The sequence below is a fragment of the Penicillium concentricum genome (genome assembly GCF_028827145.1).
Source record: "Penicillium concentricum strain IBT 3081 chromosome Unknown utg000002l_segment0_segment0, whole genome shotgun sequence".
NCBI classification, from domain to species: Eukaryota; Fungi; Ascomycota; class Eurotiomycetes; order Eurotiales; family Aspergillaceae; genus Penicillium; species Penicillium concentricum.
In genome coordinates this window covers 9,746,830-9,767,709 of record NW_026622755.1, presented here as the reverse complement: position 1 = coordinate 9,767,709, position 20,880 = coordinate 9,746,830, and the positions used below count along the sequence as shown (strand labels likewise).

The 20,880-nt window shown below is 47.9% G+C and overlaps 8 protein-coding genes across 8 annotated transcripts; 7 read left to right on the top strand and 1 right to left on the bottom strand.

The window, feature by feature from the left end:
- Window positions 1-365: 365 nt before the first annotated feature.
- N7517_007439 (uncharacterized protein) lies at window positions 366-2,829 on the top strand (the record flags this gene model as incomplete). The annotated part of the gene is made up of 3 exons (XM_056725169.1): window positions 366-1,075; window positions 1,129-1,956; window positions 2,031-2,829. 3 exons carry the CDS (start codon window positions 366-368, stop codon window positions 2,827-2,829), a joined length of 2,337 nt encoding a protein of 778 aa, XP_056581419.1.
- Window positions 2,830-4,522: 1,693 nt separating this feature from the next.
- N7517_007438 (serine hydrolase domain-containing protein) lies at window positions 4,523-6,405 on the top strand (the record flags this gene model as incomplete). The annotated part of the gene is made up of 5 exons (XM_056725168.1): window positions 4,523-4,855; window positions 4,884-5,058; window positions 5,138-5,251; window positions 5,314-5,575; window positions 5,628-6,405. The coding sequence occupies 5 exons, from the start codon at window positions 4,523-4,525 to the stop codon at window positions 6,403-6,405; spliced, it is 1,662 nt and encodes a 553-aa protein (XP_056581418.1).
- Window positions 6,406-7,545: 1,140 nt separating this feature from the next.
- On the top strand, window positions 7,546-9,941 carry hasF (Zn(II)2Cys6 domain-containing transcription factor hasF; the record flags this gene model as incomplete). Its single annotated transcript, XM_056725167.1, has 4 exons — window positions 7,546-8,037; window positions 8,110-8,622; window positions 8,685-9,352; window positions 9,440-9,941. 4 exons carry the CDS (start codon window positions 7,546-7,548, stop codon window positions 9,939-9,941), a joined length of 2,175 nt encoding a protein of 724 aa, XP_056581417.1.
- A 557-nt stretch (window positions 9,942-10,498) lies between these two features.
- On the top strand, window positions 10,499-12,241 carry N7517_007436 (MFS transporter; the record flags this gene model as incomplete). The annotated part of the gene is made up of 3 exons (XM_056725166.1): window positions 10,499-10,853; window positions 10,913-11,862; window positions 11,939-12,241. Coding segments are annotated over 3 exons (1,608 nt in total), but the record flags the coding sequence as incomplete, so codon positions are not given.
- A 539-nt stretch (window positions 12,242-12,780) lies between these two features.
- On the bottom strand, window positions 12,781-13,693 carry N7517_007435 (DUF3632 domain-containing protein; the record flags this gene model as incomplete). The annotated part of the gene is made up of 2 exons (XM_056725165.1): window positions 12,781-13,250; window positions 13,297-13,693. The coding sequence occupies 2 exons, from the start codon at window positions 13,691-13,693 to the stop codon at window positions 12,781-12,783; spliced, it is 867 nt and encodes a 288-aa protein (XP_056581415.1).
- Window positions 13,694-14,489: 796 nt separating this feature from the next.
- Window positions 14,490-15,474, top strand: N7517_007434 (putative extracellular guanyl-specific ribonuclease; the record flags this gene model as incomplete). Its single annotated transcript, XM_056725164.1, is given in 4 exon segments — window positions 14,490-14,793; window positions 14,842-14,901; window positions 14,913-15,311; window positions 15,362-15,474. 4 exon segments carry the CDS (start codon window positions 14,490-14,492, stop codon window positions 15,472-15,474), a joined length of 876 nt encoding a protein of 291 aa, XP_056581414.1.
- Window positions 15,475-16,189: 715 nt separating this feature from the next.
- On the top strand, window positions 16,190-17,796 carry N7517_007433 (uncharacterized protein; the record flags this gene model as incomplete). Its single annotated transcript, XM_056725163.1, has 2 exons — window positions 16,190-16,888; window positions 16,948-17,796. The coding sequence occupies 2 exons, from the start codon at window positions 16,190-16,192 to the stop codon at window positions 17,794-17,796; spliced, it is 1,548 nt and encodes a 515-aa protein (XP_056581413.1).
- A 1,752-nt stretch (window positions 17,797-19,548) lies between these two features.
- Window positions 19,549-20,460, top strand: N7517_007432 (uncharacterized protein; the record flags this gene model as incomplete). The annotated part of the gene is made up of 3 exons (XM_056725162.1): window positions 19,549-19,597; window positions 19,661-19,839; window positions 19,906-20,460. The coding sequence occupies 3 exons, from the start codon at window positions 19,549-19,551 to the stop codon at window positions 20,458-20,460; spliced, it is 783 nt and encodes a 260-aa protein (XP_056581412.1).
- Between the last annotated feature and the right edge of the window lie 420 nt (window positions 20,461-20,880).

The following is a 20,880-nucleotide window of genomic DNA, read 5'->3' as shown; positions in this document are numbered from 1 at the left end:
TGCCCGTTTTTAATTTTTGTATTCCGTACTCGCAGAATACAACTCTCTTCACTAGAGAACCCAGCACGTACGATCATAGGCCAATCTAAGCTACCACGTCCCCTCAATTGCCATGGGTATTTCAACCCGCTGTGCCCCCTGTCGCCGCCCGTAACCGTGCACCCCCTATATACTTGTGATTTGGGGCCGTGTGGGGGCGAAATCAATTTAAAATAGTTATTAGCAGGCAGGGCCCAATGCGGCTGAAAATCAGCCTTGTGCTTAAATAATTGGCATATTCTACTTTTCTGAAGTACTTGAAATTCTCTCAATCAGCAAATTTTGCCAAGGACTCGGTCTGGACGCACACTGGTGCCCAAGGAAACATGAATCGCGGCAAAACTCATAGTCTCTGGAGTCACGTCCAATCCATGTTTGGCCGCCAGCAATACAGTGGAGTCCCAAGTGATGGACGACGGGACCACGATGAGCCCACCGCACTGGAGATGCAGCCCTCAACCTTTGCCCTCACATCCTTCTCGTCGAAAATACAAAAGCCGCGGGCTTCCTTCCTCAGATCAAGTCCGGAATCCATCGAGGAGACCCATACCCTGATCCATCAAACTGATGGTAGGCAGACAACAACAGAGGTCATGGAGGATGGTGACTCAACAACATCCCCAATGCAAAACACCTGGATTGTTGGAGTGCGTTATTGTGCTGCAGCGGGAGCCTGTATCTTGGTCATAAACCTGATCTTCATAATCGTTGCAGCCGGAATATCAACGCGATATAATGGTAATAGCGCTTGGGGAGACTCCGCAGTCATTTATGACGGCGATTGCGGTATCGTCAAACGATGGTCCCTTGGATTGCATCTGATTATTAACATTCTAAGCACACTCATTCTCGCTGCCAGCAACTACTGCATGCAAACACTGGTCGCTCCAACACGAGAAGAGGTAGACGCGGCTCATGCGCGTGGCCAGTGGCTAGATATCGGAGGTGCCAGTATAAGGAACCTTCTAGCAATCGGGAGAGGCCGACTTGGGCTATGGATTATATTGATGCTGACGGCATCCCCTTTTCACTTGATGTAAGTATAGAAATAACGGTTACCCCTGACTATCGCTGATTAGGCCCCGATAGGTATAACTCCATGGTCTTCGAATCGTTCTCCAACCACGATTTTAGAGTTTTTGTCGCACCGAAAGATATGAATTCGTCCAACGTACATTCTCTGGGCACTCCAGCTCTCGAGAAATGCTTTGCTCCGGAATACCGTTCCAATACCCTACGAAGTCTCACTTGGAATGAAGTTGCTTCTGAATTTGCAAGTGACAATTACGAGCCACACAAATCTGACAAGTGTTCTTCTTTCGGTTCCCCACACTCGGGGATAAAAGCACTGGCTTTGCTTACCGATGATTTAACCGTGGGTGATGGGGGCAATGCATCGGTTTTGACCGCAAGCTCTAGTCCACTCTTCGTGGGCAACACTGTGTATGCTAGTCCATTTGCCTTTAAAAATGCGGAGATTGAGGATTCTATAGAGTGCATAGATGGCTCACCCTTCAGTCCGGAGTATGGCTTTGACCACTCTGTTGGACAAAATTACACGGTCAATGAGTGCCTGGTGATGAAGGTTGGGGAACACTGTCAGTTGCTATATAGCCCACCTATATGCATTGCAATTGCGCTTGCTGCATTTGCAAAGGTAGTTGCCATGTTTCTGGCCGCTCGGGTAGGTCGCAACCGATCACCGCCCCTTCTGACTATTGGAGATGCCATCTCATCGTTCATCTTGAGGCCTGATCCAACCACAAACAATCTCTGCTGGCTGTCAAGCACACATGTTCGCGAAGGGGCCTGGACTAGAACTCGCGAAGCTTCCGCTCCGGTTTACAGATCGCTCTCAAAACCGGGATCCTGGTCGCGAGCAGTAACTCGATGGAGATGGATCGCAACTCTATCTTCGTATGTCTCACATTCATTCACACAGATTTTTGATTATTGACTCCCAAGGCAAAGTTTGCTAATACTCACATTAGATGTTTTCTAACCCTGATCACCGGAATCGTGATGTTTTTTGTCTGTTTGGTGGACAGCGATGGGCAATGGATTTCTACAAGCCAGTTCAAGAATCTTTTCTCATCAGATGTGGATGAAAGCGACTATTACACCTTCCATGTTGTTGGTGTTAAAGGCATGCTACAATCTGTGGTATTTGCCAACATACCGCAGCTTGCGGTTACAATATGCTACTACTGCTACAACGCGGTACTGACCAGTATGGTAGCTGCTGCTGAGTATAGCTCCTACGGAATCGAACGCAAGGCGCTCCGTGTCACTTGGCCTATCAAGAGTAGCCAACAGCGATCGACATATTGGCTCAGCATTCCGTACCGCTACAGCGTGCCTGTTCTTCTCCTATACATGACCCTCCACTGGACAATTTCCCAATCTATCTTCTATCTGGAGATAGTTACATACACAGCGCTGGACCAAAAATTATGGAGTACCAGTAGTCTAGGCTACTCCTCTACTTTCATCCTCTTTTCGACCTTAGTCGGGGTTGTTATGATGCTTACACTGTGTATATTGAGACTCAGGCGACTCAAGTCAAACGCCCCATTGGCGGCATCTTGTTCTGCTGCCATCAGTGCCGCCTGCCATCCACCCACCCATGAGAACCTAGATGCTGCAATCCGGGGAAAATTGAAGTGGGGTCAGACCACTAGCCTACCGGTCGAGTCGATCAACTCCGAAGGGGATGAACCGGGAAAGGGACACTGCAGCTTCACGTCATCGGGCACCGTGGAGCCCACTCTAACGAAGCGATACGCTTGACCGTCTCGCAGTATAACGATAGACGTTCGATATATAAATGTCTTCATTCCTAATGAGATTCCTTGTCTCTGAAAGCCCAACGGGCTGAAATGCCAGCCACATCCGAGGTCTCTAATAATTATAAGACCCTTTCGACTTCGGAAGGGGGCCTGTTATATAGCCAAGGAATACTCCTTTTGCAGGCTGAAATCCTTCCAAACCAATCTGAAGAGCAAAACTTGCAAGGAATCATCTATCGCCACAAAATTCACTAGTCTTATATGGTGGATCAGCCGAAGTCATCCCGATGATGATTCTTTTATGTCTGTGATTTCACTGCTTGCTTGCCAAATATAGTCCTCTTTGCTCTCATATCAAACACATACGACCATAGGGTGTGGAAAACAGGGCTTCCCGTCCGCTCAGCCGTACTTAAGCCACACGCCGGTGAGTTAGTAGTTGGGTGGGTGACCACCAGCGAATCCTCACTGTTGTATGTTTTTATTTTTTATATTCCTTTTGAATTCGCTCCTTCAACCATCAATGTAGGACTTGCGCCTCCCTCACAGCCAATGAGCCCTGCGACCGTAAAAAGGTGGTCCGCAGGATAAACTCTGCGTTAATACGTGTGCTTTGCATGAGTGTGCTGCGAGAACAAGACCTCTAGCGATGTGCAGGTACCTCTTCATGGTGTTATGGACTAGTATTCGAGTATTCCAAGAGTGTTCGAAGAAGCAAAGACATGCGCAACATCTTCATCTGTTTCGTCTTCTAAAGGATCATAATTGAATACATAGAAAGAACCCTAGATAGATGCAAATCAATGGCTAGAATCGTAAAATTCAAGACTGAACCTTCATTATCTAGTGCCGTATTCTCAGCTCTCTTACCTTCATCTTTTGCGGTCCGATAGTCCCCGCGACGCAATAGAATGCGACAGCTGCCAATGGGGCATAAAGAGAGATGTGCGTTGGTAAGCATGCTGGCGAGAGTTGTGGTGAGTGGTGTCAACGTCTCACGAACATAGTGCGGAGGTCTTTTTGCCATCTCACCCACATGTATTAATTTGCATTGTTTCAATTCCGCGAGCCAGTTCATGCCCCCAGATGGTCACTAGGCGAAGCTGGCATACACCCTCCAATTCAATTAATATGGTTGAATGTAAACACCGGATTACTCTCCATTAGTTCGGCTATGGTCAGGCAATACCCCCGAGATCAGACCTACCAGGCGCAGAAGCATAAGGGGAAGGTAACACTCAAACATACGAATCATTGGCTTGAGTAAACCTAGTGATGCGGTAGGCAGTGTTCCTTGCGTATTCAAAGTCATCGCTTCTTGGCCCGTTACATCGTCGGGAGTAGTAGATCCTGAGCTACACTCAAGATGCGCTTAACAGGACAAAGTTAGATCATCACCGGTGCAATTGAGTTTGGGAGAGATGGGCGACGGGGCACATTCCGACGATTGATCATCACAAACCGAAGTGGAATGTATGCCTTCCGCCCTTCATGGGGGGACCCTAACCCTGCCGGTATGCTTCTTATTTGCAGTCCGTGGCCTTCTAACTACTTATATAGTCCTCGTTAATGTGGGCCTCCACATGTGCGATTTAATTAATACTTTAATCACCGTTTTCACGTCGGATCGCCATAGGACCGGAGTAACCATCCTCTCTCTTTGAGCATCACTGTTCATCAAAACTTCATTTACCATGAAGTGGTTTTCACTGTTGCTGGTTCTCTGTACTGCTTCGATTGCCAATTCCATTAAATTTTGTCCTCTCCGGGGCCCGAGCTGGCCTGTTCCTACAGGATTATCCACCGACCCGACTTTCAGATCGGCTCTCCAAAATATTACCACAACAATCCAGCAAGCTATCAGTGCTGGAAATCTGTCATCAAATTCAATTTCCTTGCAAATCTTCGATGCAAATGACCCTGATGCACTGCTTACCCTGTCACACACTGCCGCCGAGATCGACACCACCATTGGTGTGAGCCAGGTCGACGAGAACACTATATTCCGCATCGGTAGCACATCCAAGGTCTTTACTATACTCCTGCTCCTGATAGAAAATGGGTTCTCCCCTGCAGGATCCAATTTCACAATACATTCCCGAGTTGAACCAGGCCGCGAATGACCTTTTCGGGAATTCCACGAAATGGGATGATGGAATTGACTTTACTAAGTGGAATGAAGTGACCATTGGGGAACTGGCTAGTCATATGGCAGGCATCGCGAGAAGCTGTGAGTGATCCTAGTTGTCCCTTGTGAGGATTCCCTTGCGGTGACGCCCTATGAACAGTGCAACTGACAGAATCCCTAGATGCTGTCCTTGACCTTACGGAGCAAGCTCCGATGGTCGAACGATTGGGATTCCCTGCGTTGCCGGAATCCCAAGTTCCAACCTGCGGTGCGCCTAATCCATGTAACAGGAAGCGTATGTTCGCCGAAAACATCCCTACCTTGGTTAACCCTTATTAATATGATGCTTTATATTAGAATTTTTCAAGGGGCTGGTGCAGAGTCGCCCTATTTTCCCCACATCATCAACGCCGGTCTACTCCAATGCCGCGTTCCAGATTCTTGGATATGCTTTAGAGGCGATGACTAGTAAAGATTTCCAGAATGTTCTTGCATATGATCTTCTGAAGCCCCTGAATCTCAGCCGAACCTTTTATAATACACCCGATATCTCGTTGGGTGTCGTTCCTAGTTCAGGGGGCCAGCAATTTTGGGATTTTGCAATGGGTGACGAGAGCCCGTGAGTATCTTGACCGTGATTCATATTAGTCACAAAACTGATACATCTCTAGTGCTGGAGGAATCTACTCATCTGCAAAGGACATGGCCACCTTCGGCCGGGCTATTCTCAACAGCACTCTTGTCCCTCCAGCCATCACAAGACGCTGGATGAAGCCCGCAGCTCATACGGCATCCCTAGGTTATGACGTCGGCGCTCCATGGGAGATCTTGTCAGTTGGCAAGCAGCGTCCAATAGACCTCTACACCAAATCAGGAGACATTGGCGTATACTCGTCGGGGCTCGCTTTGTCTGTAGACCACGGCGTCGGCTTCACAATCCTCAGTGCCGGTAACAACAGTCATTCCTCGGTTGCCCTAGCCTCGGATCTCATTTCAGCAATTTTGATCCCTGCTCTCGAACAAAGCGCCAAAAACCAAGCACACGAGCGCTTCGCGGGAACATATTCTCTGGGCACTAGCAACTCCTCAATCACCATTACTACAGACAATGGGCCTGGATTGGTTGTCACGAACTGGATCAACAACTCCTCCAACATGTTCCATGCATTCATGGCCCTAAATGGCATGAGTGACCCCTCGCAGCTCAGCATTCGCCTGTACCCTACCGGCCTTGAGAGTCCAGGGCGGATCTCCTTCAGGGCTGTGGTTCCACCGGCTCTGCCATCTGGAATCGGGCCCTTTACTTCGTCCTGCTTTACATGGGTGACCGTCGACTCACATGTGTATGGTAATGTGGGCATTGACGAGTTTGTGTTCAACCTGGATCAGAACGGTAATGTGGAGAGCATATCTCCTCGGGCACTGCATACAACTCTTCAAAAGGCTTGACTGGGGTAATCATAATAGAATAGCATACTAATGAAATAGCATACTAGATTCATTCCTGCCCATTTCATGGGCAAGATAAAAGTTTTTTCCCTTTATCTTTCTCCCCTTCACTCAACCCTAGATTGTGCCTTCGGCGCCCTAGAACCTTCAGTTAGCCCGTGATTACCCTTGTCGTGACCCTTTGTTAGAGTGGGCACTAACATGTTACACCGACTGCCAAAACTAGTGGAATTTACTTCCCTCATAATATTGGTCTTCCTGCTGAAGACTCGACTCTATTTCGATATCCAGATCACCTAAAAATACTGGCTACGTTCTGTGGTTTATGTGCGCAAAGTGTGTGATGGAACAAGACAGATTTCAGGGGTAAACATCAAGGGGTTGCATTACCAGGTTGAATGTTGATTTCTTCTGCATAACTGACTTGACTGACTTGTGCGAGATTGAAATCACGAGAACTTTTCTCTTAGTTAGAATTGCCTGTTATGCACAATCTGTACATAATTTCATAGCTTGGCACATCCACATACCCCAGGTTACAGGGACACAGGCTTCTGCCTGTGTTCCGCCTCACGTTAAATATAACAAGGACAAAGGGGAAAAGAATCTCAGAATTAAGGAGAACAATTTTGTGAAGTTTCAAGGCCCACTTATAGAGTTGCGCGAAATCGTTTTAGAAGAATTCGACGAAGTATTCCAATGATTACTGGGAAACCAAATTTATTTTCTCCCTTCTCTACTCAGCTATATACAAGATATCTTTCTCTTACATACCAAACCAAATACATACGACCATAGGGTGTGGAAAACAGGGCTTCCCGTCCGCTCAGCCGTACTTAAGCCACACGCCGGTGAGTTAGTAGTTGGGTGGGTGACCACCAGCGAATCCTCACTGTTGTATGTTTTTTTGTTTTTTTTGCTCCAACTTGAATCAGGTCAGGTTTACTCCAAGGCGATCCAGAGTGACACAGAGGGAGCGGGAGGAGGCTTAGGGGTCAGTGCTCCAGGGCATTTTCCACTTTCCAGGCTATCTATTTCTGGAGATTACCAGTCCAATTCCAGCTTTAGCTGCTGCTAGTAGCGTGCGGATTTTAGTAGTTTGCGGCGCATTTCTTATCTTTCTTCCCCGTCTCTTTCGCCATGCATGCCTCCCCCTCCACACAGTCACATCCTGCGGAAATCATTTCGTCTCGGACCTTCGCTCGTCCCATTACCTCATGTCTGCCGTGTCGTAGTCGCAAAGTCAAATGTGACCGTCGACAACCGCTATGTTTGGTGTGTGAGAAGGGTGACCATGTCTGTTCTTACGTGTCGAAGCCTCAGTCGTCAGGGCCGGCCTCAGAGTCGAACCGAATCACCAAACGCAGCAATGCGCCCAAGATCTCTCCAGCCACGCTGGCCCGAATTCATCCTAGTCTTCAACGTCTTGGTAACTTCATGGCGCAAGCAAAAGCATATGAGGCGTCGGCGCATAGTCCCTCGTCGCGAGAGTCATCCACACCTACACAATCGACGCCCGCCCCCAATAATGCGTCAGCCCCACAGTCGCGATCGCAAGAAGACGCACTGATTCTCGATAATGGAGTTCCCCACTTTGTTTCTGGTAAACATTGGGCCTGGATGGCAGCAGAGGTGCGCTCATAATTGTCCTTGCGCTCATGCCAAGGTAGATACATACTAACCAAGTCTCCTCTACGCTTCTAGCTCCAGGGAATCCAATCAGTTCTTGCGGAATTCCAGGATTCTTCACCTGAACAGGCGCTCGAAGATGTCGTCTGGGACGCCAATTTCCCTGTAGTTAGTGGGGCTACTTTCTGGCCCGATACAAGAGAGGATTGCTATTTACTCCTTAATGTCTTCATGACCAATGTCGACCCAATTCACCGAATTATCCATCGTCCAAGTTTTGCACGTCGCTTCGATGAATTCGTCCGCACCCGTTACCTTCTGGATAACCATCAAATCCCTATTATGACGGAGAGCGGTAGCAGTATGATTTCCACTTCGGAAACTATGGACGCATTCGAGCCGCTAGTCATGTCCATATTCTACGCGGCCGTCAACAGTATGAAGGATACCGTAGTGGCCTCCATGTTCGACAGGGACAAGTCCTCCCTCATGAATCGATACCGAACGGGAACGGAAGTGCATTTGAAACGACAGACGTTTATGACTTCGAAGAATTTTGAGGTATTGCAAGCATTTGTGATTTTTCTGGTAAGTTCAGAGAGAGAGAATACAGTTCTCAGTAGTGAGCTAAATATATTTACACTACAAAGACGGCACAGTACCGGGAAGATGATATGGGGAAGGTATGGCCGTTGACCGGGCTGGCTATTCGGATGGCGACTGTCCATGGACTCCACCGGGACCCTTCAGCTCTGCCGCTGGGGACACTTGACGTCATACAGGTGGAATTGCGTCGTCGCCTATGGGCGCAAATCTGCTACTTGGATTTCCGGGCGGCAGAGGATCATGGGTTTGCGCCTTCAATTCATGAGTCGGACTTTGATACGCGTCGACCCCTCAGCCTGGATGATGTTGACCTGATCGAAGGGGTGGAACCCCCAGCTGGACTCTCAGATGCTCCTAAATTCACCGATATCACCATCTATCTACTGCGGATCACCGCGGTCCAATATTACGGGCGGTTAATCCAGGTGACGCATGGTTCACGAAAGCGATTGCGCACCAGCCCCCGCAGTCCTCTGAGCGAGACTGAAGCATTAACGGAGCTCAAAGGCTTGGTAAACACAGCCGAGACTCTCGCCAGCGATTTTGAGAAGCATCTTGACGATCTCGTTCAATATTGTGATAAGAGATTGAGTATGCAATCAATGGCCTTGGATTTGAGAAACCACTTGAAATCCAAATTCTGGGTAATGTTCTGGATTCAAATCCCTCGACAAGACCGCGAGAAGGTTATCAGTCCCGCTATGAGAAGAAAGTTAGTCACCCGTGACCCCCTGTACCCCCAGCCATCCATCCAAAAGGCAAAATAAATATGGGTGTGCTGACAGGATCAAACATCAAGTTTATTCGTGGACGCCGCCACAGCCGTAGAGAACTGGTGTACCATCGCATCCAGCACGGCCTGTGAACCCTTCCAATGGCATATATCCTCCCACGCCGGCTTCTACCTGATCCTCTATGTTCTCTCCGAACTCCGCAGTGCCGGCTTCCAATCCCCGGAATGGGCCGATCTCCGCCAGCGAGGCCTCCAATTAGCGAATACCATCTACGATCTTCGGGGTCAGCATACTGCCGGTGCATGGCCCGCAATCATTTGGTTGGTGAATCGTATTCGATTCCAGCAGGGTCTCGGTACTGGTATCGGTGACAACCAGCCTACCGGGACTGGTCTATCTGAGAATGATCATGGTACGCTGATGGAATCTTTTGCTGCTGCTGCTCCTCCAGGCTCGGCAGGAATGGGTCTTGATACGGCGGATTTCATGGGAATGGTGAATCTGGAGGATTTTGATTTTGCAGACTTGGATAGTATGGATCCGATGGGGCTTGATGAATTGTCATAGTGATCGATTGCTGGGCTTGGTGAGAAGGTTGGTGTGCTTCTTGGTCGCTTAATTATACTCAGGCATCTGGTGTGGGATATGGGTAGAAAAAAAGCGGTTGGAATTTTATAAGAACGACTCATTGCGTCGAAGTGTCACCTGTGGTATGACCACAACGTCAGATCAAATCAAGTGGGACAACCATTGGGACAGAAAAGAGAGAAGGAGAGGTCTTCATCACCACCTCCTGTCGCTCATTTTAACAAACGCGGGGGAACTGTCGGACAACAATCTCGGGATTTTTATTTCCAGGCAATACTTTCATGCCTTTTGTGCTATCACTATACACTTCTCGTACGAGCTATCAGTTGGCTCAACCGTATAATTTTAGTCAAGTTTCCATGGTACTGCGTGTGCTAATCTCAATCAAGGTTTGCAAGCTTACTTCTGATTTGATTAGATGAGGTGAGCGGGCCTCGTACGAGGCCCACCCTCGGCCGAGGTGGGTCCTATGGTTTGAGTATTCAAGGTATAGATAGATATTTTTGAATATATATTGCCTAGTTAGATGATGATAGGAGCACTCACCATCAAAAGCAACCAAAATTTTCCTAAGGTATACAAACGATATATTCGAGTCTCCAGAATTTGGCACGATGCAATCCTCAACAAGAAAAGAAAACACACCTCAGTCTGAGCGAACAGACTCGCCCGAGAAACCCACGCAGGACAATACCAAGGCAGAACTCGGAACTAGAGAAAAAATTGATCCTCATGGTTTAGAATGCGCGCGCAGAGGATTTCTCCCGTGGTTATGTTTTGTCTCAGCCTTGCAGGATCCCAGAAGTTATACCTCGGGGATGAAATGGGGTTTGACCTTTATTGTGGCGATGGGAGGATTGGTAGTTCCGCTGAGTAGTGGCGTTTTGTTCCGTAAGTCGTTTCTCCTTCCTTAGTCAGAACAAGAAGCTGATATCCTGAATTCCAAACAGCCTGCCTGATAGAGATCGCCGAGGATATGCATACTACCGTCTCGGTGGTGAACTTGTCTATCGCGTTTGGCTCACTCGCTGTCGCCATCACACCCTTGTGGTGGTCATACCTGGCCGAGCTCCATGGTCGTCGACTGGTATACCTATTGTCCTTCTTCTTCCTTGGGATTTTCAGCATTCTAGCTGCTATCAGCCCCAACATCGGTATGTTTATCGCCATGCGACTCCTTGGAAGTGCATCCAGTGCGTCCCTTCAAGCCGTCAGCGCCGGTACCATTTCCGACATGTTTGAAGTGCAAGATCGAGGGAAGGCCATGGGCGCATTCATGCTTGGTCCCATGCTGGGGCCCATGTTTGCCCCCATCATCGGCGGGGCGCTCACCATGCGTTGGAGCTGGCGCAGTACACAGTGGTTTATGGTTATCTATGGCTGGGCCGTGTTTATGGTGATGGTCTTCTTCATGCCGGAGACGACCACAAACCTCCAAGAAAACCGCCGCGAACACCGAAATGACGCCATCAGCCCTGGCAAAAAAGCTATCAACCTCCTCTTGAAGCCCATGGAAGCCGTCAAGCTCCTCCGATATCCTCCTATCCTTATTACTGTCTATTATACCAGCATCGTCTTTGCTACGTACTACCTCATCTGCGTCTCCATCGAAGACACCTTCGCCCTGCCGCCATACTCCTGGAGCTCCATCATGGTCGGTGTGGCCTATATCCCCGGCGGGCTGGGCCTACTCTTCGGTGCGATCATTGGCGGCCACTGGCAGGATTATATCATGGCGCGGACCGCTCGAGAGGAGGGTCGATATAATGATAAGGGGAAGTTGATTCTCCACCCAATCGATCGTCTGGGTGAGAACTGCCTCATTGCAGGTATCCTCTTCCCCGGGGCACTCTTGTGGTGGGGATGGACGGCCGATAAGCATGAGTTCTGGCTGGTCCCGGTAAGTTCATTCATTTTATTACTCCATGCCCCCTTTAGTCTATAAATAAGTAGTGACTAATATACTGCAATAATAGCTCATCGGAAACTTCTTCTACGGGTTTGGCGCAATGATTCTTACCAATGTTACCATGACGATGTTGACGGAATTGACACCGAATAATTCCACTATCGGCGTCGCGGTGAATAACCTCGTGCGAAACGGTCTGTCGTGTGTGAGTGCGGTTATTGCGCAGCCGTTATTTGATGCGATTGGCACAGGCTGGTCGTTCACGGCAGCTTGTTTATTCTGTCTGCTCAGTGGCATTCCGTTGATCCTTCTGCGGATCAAGCGGGATGAATGGAGTCGAAAGATGAGGGCTACGCTGGGGAATGAGTAGGGTTCCCCGGGATTTTGGGGAATATGAAGGGGCAGGGAACCTGATATCCATCATCACTTGGACGACGGATGTTGTGATTGTCTTAGTGGTAGGAATAGAACCGACGTTGAAGTTAGGGAGGCAAAGGTAAATTATGTTGCAGAAATAATAAGAGTAAGAAGTAGGATTGCAGCTTAGTACATGTATACATAGTCTGTGCTACAGCAGTAATGTGCCCTGATCTTATCCAACCAATTATATGAAAAGGGCGTTGAGTCCGAATCTAGTAAGACGTTCCTCTATAAGAGGTCCAGACAGTCTGTTATAGTTACTCTGATCATTGCAAACTCTCATCATACGGTGTGTATCAAAAGACAAACATAAGCAACGCATGCATCCCAAGCGAGCTAAATCCAAGGTTTCGACGGTTCCGGCGTAACCGAAACTACCTTCTTATCCTCGACATGAGCCAATACAAAGTGAAAAGATATAGATATCACACTACACAACAACCCAGAGCATTTAAATGAAAGTGCACTAGGACCAGATGAGTCTATCCACTATTCATTCACCATTCCAGTTCTCAGACTCGCCAACGCATCATCCATCAGCTTCCTCATCCGCTGATCTTGGCATTTAGCTCTAGCCTCCTTCAGCGCATCCTCCCATATTCCCCATCGCTCCTGCGTATAGCCCGTCCAGTCTTTGCCTTTATACCTCTTCCCAGGCCCAGCGCCATACTCCGCAGGATACGAGCAACTATGGACCACATTCGCCCACAGTCGCTCCGCAGCGTAGATGAACCAGTAGCAAGCGGACTCCATCGCCGCCGTATCTACCAGCAACTCGTTCTCAAATGCCATCGTCATGCACCAGATGGCCCGTAGTGATCTGTCCAGGGGAGCAAACGGCACTTCTTTCTTGGGAGGTGTACGATCAATGTATGCCGCCTGAGTGAGCTGCGCGAGGAAAGCGTTGAGATTCGCCCAGCGCTCTCGTTCCTTAGAATCTAGGGTTGGATCACATGGGTCTACATGGTTAGGGTCCTGACTGTTTGAATTGGAGGATGGAATCACCTTTGTACTCGCCACCAAACTCGTGCCAGGTCTCAAGCTCCGTGTAGCCGAACGACGGCATGTCAGTCCAGAGGGTATCGTCTTGGACCGTCAGGGGCTTGTTCGTAGATGGATCAACGGCAACTTGCTTGTGGAGATGACACATAAACTCGACCAGCTTGGCATGTTTGGATGGCTCTAGGCGTTGAGTGAGCTCCATTAGTGCAAGAGAGACGTTGTAGTCTGCGAGACCGACCCCGCTTTGTTTGCTTGGACCATGAATGGATAGGGCAGTCATGGTCATGTTGATGATCTCTTGGACTGCATCTTGCGGTGTGACTTCTTCCTTGACTACTTTGTCGAGGAGTTTGAACTCTGCGGAGTTTTCGATTTGTCGGAGGAAGTCCTCTTTCCCCATAGTGAGGGTGGTAATGAAAGAAAGTAGGGGGTTGAAAATAAGAAGAAGAAAAGTAGAGACTTTGACAAATGAAAGAAGGCAACTGGGATCTGCAGAAGCGGTTACGGCGGAAGTTGGCTATGTTGATCGATAGCTCGTTTTGGGGGGCAAACTGTTATTGCTTATAATTGCTTATTCCAGGCCCCAGTATTGGCCCCCCGCATTGGCCCCCAGACTTGGCATCACAGTCTTGGCACTCCATTCTTGGCCCTAAGTGTCTAAGGTAACAAACATTCTTCCAATGTTGATATTTCTACTCCGCAGGGGGCTAAATCATGCATGCAGCTCAGCCTTGCACATTGATTCTCACTCAGCCTGAAGATTATGAGACATCCTACGGAGTATGTGTTCCGAGTTTTGATTGACCTCCTACCAAGTCGAGATCAGCAGCTTTGATGCACTTTTACAGCTTCATCACCCATTACTGCATATAGCCTGCATCCAGGTTGAATATTTCAAATTGTATCTTACATTTGAGGGATTTATCATTTGTATCCACGGGGGTATGAAGCCCATAAATATGGGCTTCTTACCAGGCATTGAGAACATAGACAGTTTACAATTCATCTGTTCATCGCTTCGAGTATCAGGATCATCTTTGCTAGAACCCTTTATCCCATACACGCTTTGTATAGTTTCATACTGTACATTTCAAAAAATATCACCAGATCCCTAGTGATCACCAGCATCGAAGCAATCTATCCCGGCTGACAAGCCTCTTCTTCTGAGCCATTGCCCAGAGCCCCAGCCTCTCAAAATGTTCCTCGACATGAAATCCATCGTCCTCTACGGACTGATGGCTCTGGCCCATGCTTCTCCCCTTCCCGAGCTCAGCAAGCGGGCCAAACTCGGCGATTTCAAGTGCCCCGATGGTACCACCCTGTCTGAACTTGACATCCGCGAGGCCTTTCAAGAGTGCCGCAAACACAACGACGGCTCTGTCGGCAAGTACCCGGCCAAATTTGGTAACAAGAACAACAACGAAAAGGTATTCAGCAATATTCCCGACAGCACCGCTCTGCGGGAATTCCCCATTATTGTGGGTGGAAAGTACACTAGCGGTAAGCTTCTCAAACAGCAAAGGCCCTGACACAAGCTGATGACTGCAGGCGTACCTGGCAAGTACCGTGTGGTCACAGACTACAATAATAACCTTGGCGACTTCCGTGGTGTGATGCAGCATACCGGCGCAGCCGCTGGCGGGGCCTATACGGCCTGCACGCGCGTCACGCCCCCAAGCCTGAGACCGGCAAAGATAAAGGGGGCAAGAAGGGTAACAGCAAGGAGCGCAGCGTCCAGGCGACTGAGGCTGAGATCGCCGAGGAATCCACCAGCCACACTGTCAACGACCTGGCTACCCGCGCAAAGAAGAAGAAGATCGGTAGCGCTAACTGTGAAGGCACCACGCTCTCTAAGAACGATGTCGCCAATGCTTTCAAGGAGTCCAATAAGGGGGGTGACCGTCGCGTCGGCAGCTACCCGCACAAATTCGGTAACAAGAGCGCTGGAGGCCAGGTCTTTAACGGCGTCACCAAAGACCTGCGCGAGTATCCTATCCTTAAAGGTGGAACTTGGACTGGTAGGTCATCAAGGCTATGGTTGTTGGACCGAGACTGACCATTGGAATAGGCGGCCCACCCGGCAAATACCGTGTTGTCACCGACTACAAGAATAATTTTGTTGGAGTCATGCTTGAAAAACCTGGTGCTACTTTCATCCGTTGCACTGTCAACGCTGATTAGACCTTTGGGATCTGATTAGGGAAAGAACATGTTAGGAGCTAGATTGGCCTTTCTCCTTCTATTCTGTCACAGGTGTTCTTTCGCTACTAGTTGAATGGAATTGAATTTACCAGGGAAGTCCTACTTACACAAGTGACTTCGCGAGTTCTCTAACAACTGATTGGCTAAAAACGATAAAATAAAGCAAGCGCCACCCGCTGGCTCGAAATCAGTTTCTTTTTAGGTTCTCTTTCCTGAACTCTATTCTGGACGCTAGTCCTTCTTTGACTTAGTTAGTCGAAATGTATTGTAATATTACACGGGAGAAACATGCAATCGTTTATTTGACACATCTTGATCAGATAAGGGGGAAATATAAATGTAAGAGCTTGTTTTGCGTATCAACTTCTATTTAGGGAAAGCGAAGAACTGCATTCTTTTGGCGGATATAGCCTACGAAATGAAGATTGATTTCTACTGACTTCATCAAAGATGGATCACTTGATATAATGTTATACCATACTGCACAAGATTTGATACGAGGCGCTTGGTGACCCGTAATTCTCGAGGGTGCATGCTATGGGTCTAAAAGGCAGTCAAAGTCATGACGTTCCCAAATTCTTGGCAAGGTGGCAAGCCTTCTTCCTCAGTCCTTTTATACAACTATGTCTGCTAGCGGCTTTCGTAAACCTGCAAGGAAATGGGACTTTCTATTCTTCTATTCCTTTTCAATCAGATGGATCGTGAAACATTTTTTCAATCGTTCGCGAACCAACAGTCAGCTCAAGCCCCTCTCGTCAGAGTATTGAACCAATACCTATCTGTCCAAGAAGCGGTCCAAATTCTTGAACAGTTTCAATCTAATGCTTGGATTCCAAATGGTCAAGTGCTCTGGAGTGGCATCCCTCGCGAAAAAGCCCAAGAATGGGCTGATAGACATGGACTTCAGACTCTAACCACAGCAATGGGGCCGCTTATGGACACTCAAAACCCAAATTGCTTAAGATTGAGAAAGGGCCCTCGACAGTGGAGTAACTATATACATGGTGCTTCCGCAATCTTTGCTTGGCGCATAGCTCAGGGTGACACGGTTACGCTGCTTTCACCTCCACCACCAGAGCGATTTCATCCGTCGGGTTTGTCTTATTACCAAGCCATCGAAGAACCTATCATCCGGGGCTTAATCGATCAAAAAGCTGTTCACAAAATCAATATAGCCCATCCAATGAGCAAGGGCAGCGATGAATTCTTATATGAGCTATGGCCGAATGACAGAAGCGACAAATGGAGGGAACGATTCGGATCGGGAAATTGCAAGATAAAATGGAGAGAAGTAAGTCATAGTAAGGATATAATGAAATTGAAGGGGTTGGTGGCTTTTCCGGAACAGCGCGTCTGTTCTATTGAGCAGTATAAACAATTTGAAGAACACGAGGTGCGGCATTTCAAATGTTTCGTTGTTTCTAGTGAATTATCACTTATGATTTTATCTAGGTTGCCTTTATCAAACCTGCTTATCGTATTTTACTACTATCTCTATTCTTGCTCATTCTCAGTAGGTCACCGATATTGATATTATTAGGTCTAGTCTATTCACTTTTTGACAAAACGTGGAATGAAAACAATGCAAAAAAGGAAGGTAAAATGAAACTTGAAACGGCAGAAGCTACTTCAATCATGATTTCACCTGAAATTCCCAAAGTCGAACAGTCTACTAAAACTTCAAGGGAGGTAGCGACTTGGCAAAATGTCAAAGATGAAAAGAAAACCCGGGCAAAGGCACAGAAGGAAGCTGCGAAGAAACAGCAGGAGGCTACGAAGAAGCTCAAGGATAAAAGGAAAGCCCGCGCGAAGGCAAAGCAGGAGGCTGCGAAGAAGCTTAAAGATGAAAAGAAAGCCCGCGTGAAAGCACAGAAAAAGGCTGCGAAGAAACTCAAGGCTAAAAAAAAAAAAAAGGCGAAGAAACAGCAGGAGGCTGCGAAGAAACAGCAGGAGGCTGCGAAGAAACAGCAGGAGGCTGCGAAGAAACAGCAGGAGGCTACGAAGAAGCTCAAGGATGAAAGGAAAGCCCGCGCGAAGGCAAAGCAGGAGGCTGCGAAGAAGCTTAAAGATGAAAAGAAAGCCCGCGTGAAAGCACAGAAAAAGGCTGCGAAGAAACTCAAGGCTGGAAAGAAAGCCCGCGCGAAGGCAAAGCAGGAGGCTGCGAAGAAGCTTAAAGATGAAAAGAAAGCCCGCGTGAAAGCACAGAAAAAGGCCGCGAAGAAACTTAAGGCTGAAAAGAAAGCCCGCGCGAAAGCACAGAAAAAGGCCGCGAAGAAACTCAAAGATAAAAACACATCTTAAGGAGAGGCACACTTGATTGTGGATGTCATCAGTACATGAATTGTCGTTGGAGTAAGATCTGCTCATTATGTATCTCATGGGCCCTTCCTTGATTATCTGACATTGTTATATGTGCTTATGTTGGATTTGAACCTTCGGTTTGCAGGTGAGGAATTCTACTAGTACATAGGACATAGCCCATATACCTGTAATACGAAAGCTATTTTGTGCATTATTTATCACCATACTGCGATACTGCTAAAATGTGTGTCAGGGTAAACTAACCATAAAAGGCATGGCGTCATGCAAAGATTTAAATGATTGAAGAGAGTAAAGAGGTGAAACTGAGGTAGAGCGCGTCTGTATAATACCGCAAATAGCCGGCCTCATTCCCATGAGGGAAGAGGTTCCTCTGCCTCCCTAGAAACTCGCACAGAGGCCCCACCCATGACACTTAAAGACCAGCAATCTCTCCCGCGGCACAATAATGCTCTTCACCCCACGCACTATACGCATTAGCAATGTCAATATTTTCCTACATTTTTCGATTGCCGAGTCGTGCCGTTACAATTTCAGTCGACCTTGCAAAGCATACCTAATGAGGTTCAGCAATCTGACGTAGAGCAGCCGGAATATTCGGTCAAATAAAATATTAGAAGAACAGTGGTTTTTATATTGTAGAGCTTGTGATTGTTTCGAACCCTTTCTCTTCTTATTTTCTACTATCTGGCTGCTAAATATTTGGTGGCAATTCGGGGTAAGGAAAAGTGTTAGGGCTCAACACTTTATATTCACGGGAGGGGCACCAACAGAGAAGTACCACAAATACAATGTGATGCCGCAGAGATGTGATTGATATCACTAACTCAAATACTAGATAAGGAAAATAATAGAATTGATAGTAATACCAATATAGCAGCATTTGAGTGGAGTTGATGTCGTATTTTCTCGGGCTTTTGCCGGGGGACTAGACTGGGGAGGATGGGGGACGTAATGATCGCCGCCTTGTTTGATAGCTAGCGTCTCCCAGCCCCTGTTGAGGAGCACTAGTCGGCCTTTCATCGGGGAGCCATCAAATCATTAGGCCCTCCTCCCCGCAACGTCTTTGTTATGTTCATACAACAATCGGCCCTACGAATTCGGCTGGACCAATAACGGGTGGGCTGTTGTCATTTCGCATCTAGTGCCCTCTTTTACTACATATTTCAATCAAACGGAAACATACCTCCGATACCGCGCTGCCGATCCCTTTCCTTTCACTTCTTTTCGATGAGAAACGGGCTTTTCGCGGCATAACCAGCTTTCGTAGCTTTGAGGTTTTGAGACGGACTCAATGTGTGGGCAGTGCTCTTTTTTTTATTGTCGCTCTTAATCATATCCAGATAATAGTCATAGGCCTGCCTCTTCTTGCCTTTGTCAGTGAGTGTATTGGTCCACTGAAGAAATGATCTGCCAAGGGCCAACGGCATGCATATCCTAGTGGTTGCAGTTCCGCTTTCAATGCAGAGTCGTCTTGATTAAGCAACTCTCCCATATAATCCTGTCCGCTGTTAGTTAACCCCTGTACTTCCTCGGATGATCCATCGAGGTTACAACCGGGCTACGGATGAAAAGTGAAGCCCGACATGTTTATCCGGCACCGGCCTTGCTCAGGGGCCCGAGTGATGTCTGACATTAAAAGATGCCTATTCACCCCATCTGTTGTCCCACACAACCTTCTCCTGATACTGACATGCTAGATACTGCGAGTTAAGTCGTAAGCCGAATAGCAAGATGAGACTTTTCGCCCATGCTTTTGCCGCTGTTGCGGTCATTGTGCCGTGTAAGCTCTCACCTTTTCCTTTTTAGAGGTGCGTGGATCATTAGCTAACCTCGTTCCATCCAGTCTTGTCAACATCTATGGCGCAGAGCGGGACTCCGGTGGCATACACAGACCCGGATACAGGCATCGCCTTTGATACTTGGACTGTTTCAGAGACCTTGAGTAAGGGAGGGTTTACGTTTGGCATCGCTCTGCCATCCGATGCTCTGACCACAGACGCTACCGAATTTATCGGCTACTTGGTGTGTGGCTCTGTCCATTTTGTGTATTTCCGCTCTGCCTGTTCTTTTTACTAAGCAGCCTCGCAGCTATGTTCCTCGACGAATGCTACCTTCACCGGTTGGTGTGGTGTTTCGCTCGGTGGTACAATGACCGACTCCCTTCTTCTGCTGGCCTACCCCTATGGTGGGGATATCCTCACGTCCTTCCGTTATACCACAGAATACCACAAGCCGGACGTCTACACTGGGAATGCCGAGCTAACCCAGATATCATCCACCATCAATGCAACACACTACGCCTTGATCTTCAGATGCTCAAACTGTCTGCAGTGGAACCAGGGCAGCGCGAGTGGAAATGCCTCTACGAGCGCTGGTCTGGTGAACTTAGGATGGGCTCAGTCCTTTGCAGCTCCGGGGAGCCCCAGCTGTCCCTCTGATATTAGCCTCCATTATCACGACAACGGACACAACATCTGGGCGGCTACGCTGAAAAACGCGGCCAACAAGTCATACACAGACTGGACCAAGATAGCTCAAACTACAGTTACAGGAAGCTGCTCCACAAAGCCCGGACCAAGCTCGACGAGGATCCCGTCTTCCTCTGTCCGAGTCCCGGTGGGAGCAAAGACCACTCCAAAATAAGACTGACTCTGATAATTATTGAAAATGCCTCCTGGTGTACAATTAGAATTTGTAAAAGGCTCAAAATCTAGAATAAATAGACTTTATATATAGAAGCTCGCTACCATTTGCTATAGTGGATCCTATAGAGAAGGAATCGGGTAATATAGTAGTGAGAGTAGTAGAGTTTTTTAAGGCATAGTAGGAAGCTCCAACATATTCCGGCAGTTACACTTGCCGGCTTCTAAGAGCAGTATTGACTCCCTACGTAAGAGAATTCATGGTTCTAAACAGAAGTTATATTGCGAGGCGTATGAAGCGGTTGTAAATTCTGCCATGCTACTATCGGAGCCTATATCCTTGTATAATTCGTTGTCTGCCTATGAAGGATACCAACCCTAGGGAAGGAAATACTCTAGCTTATAGAAAGTTATAGGCGAC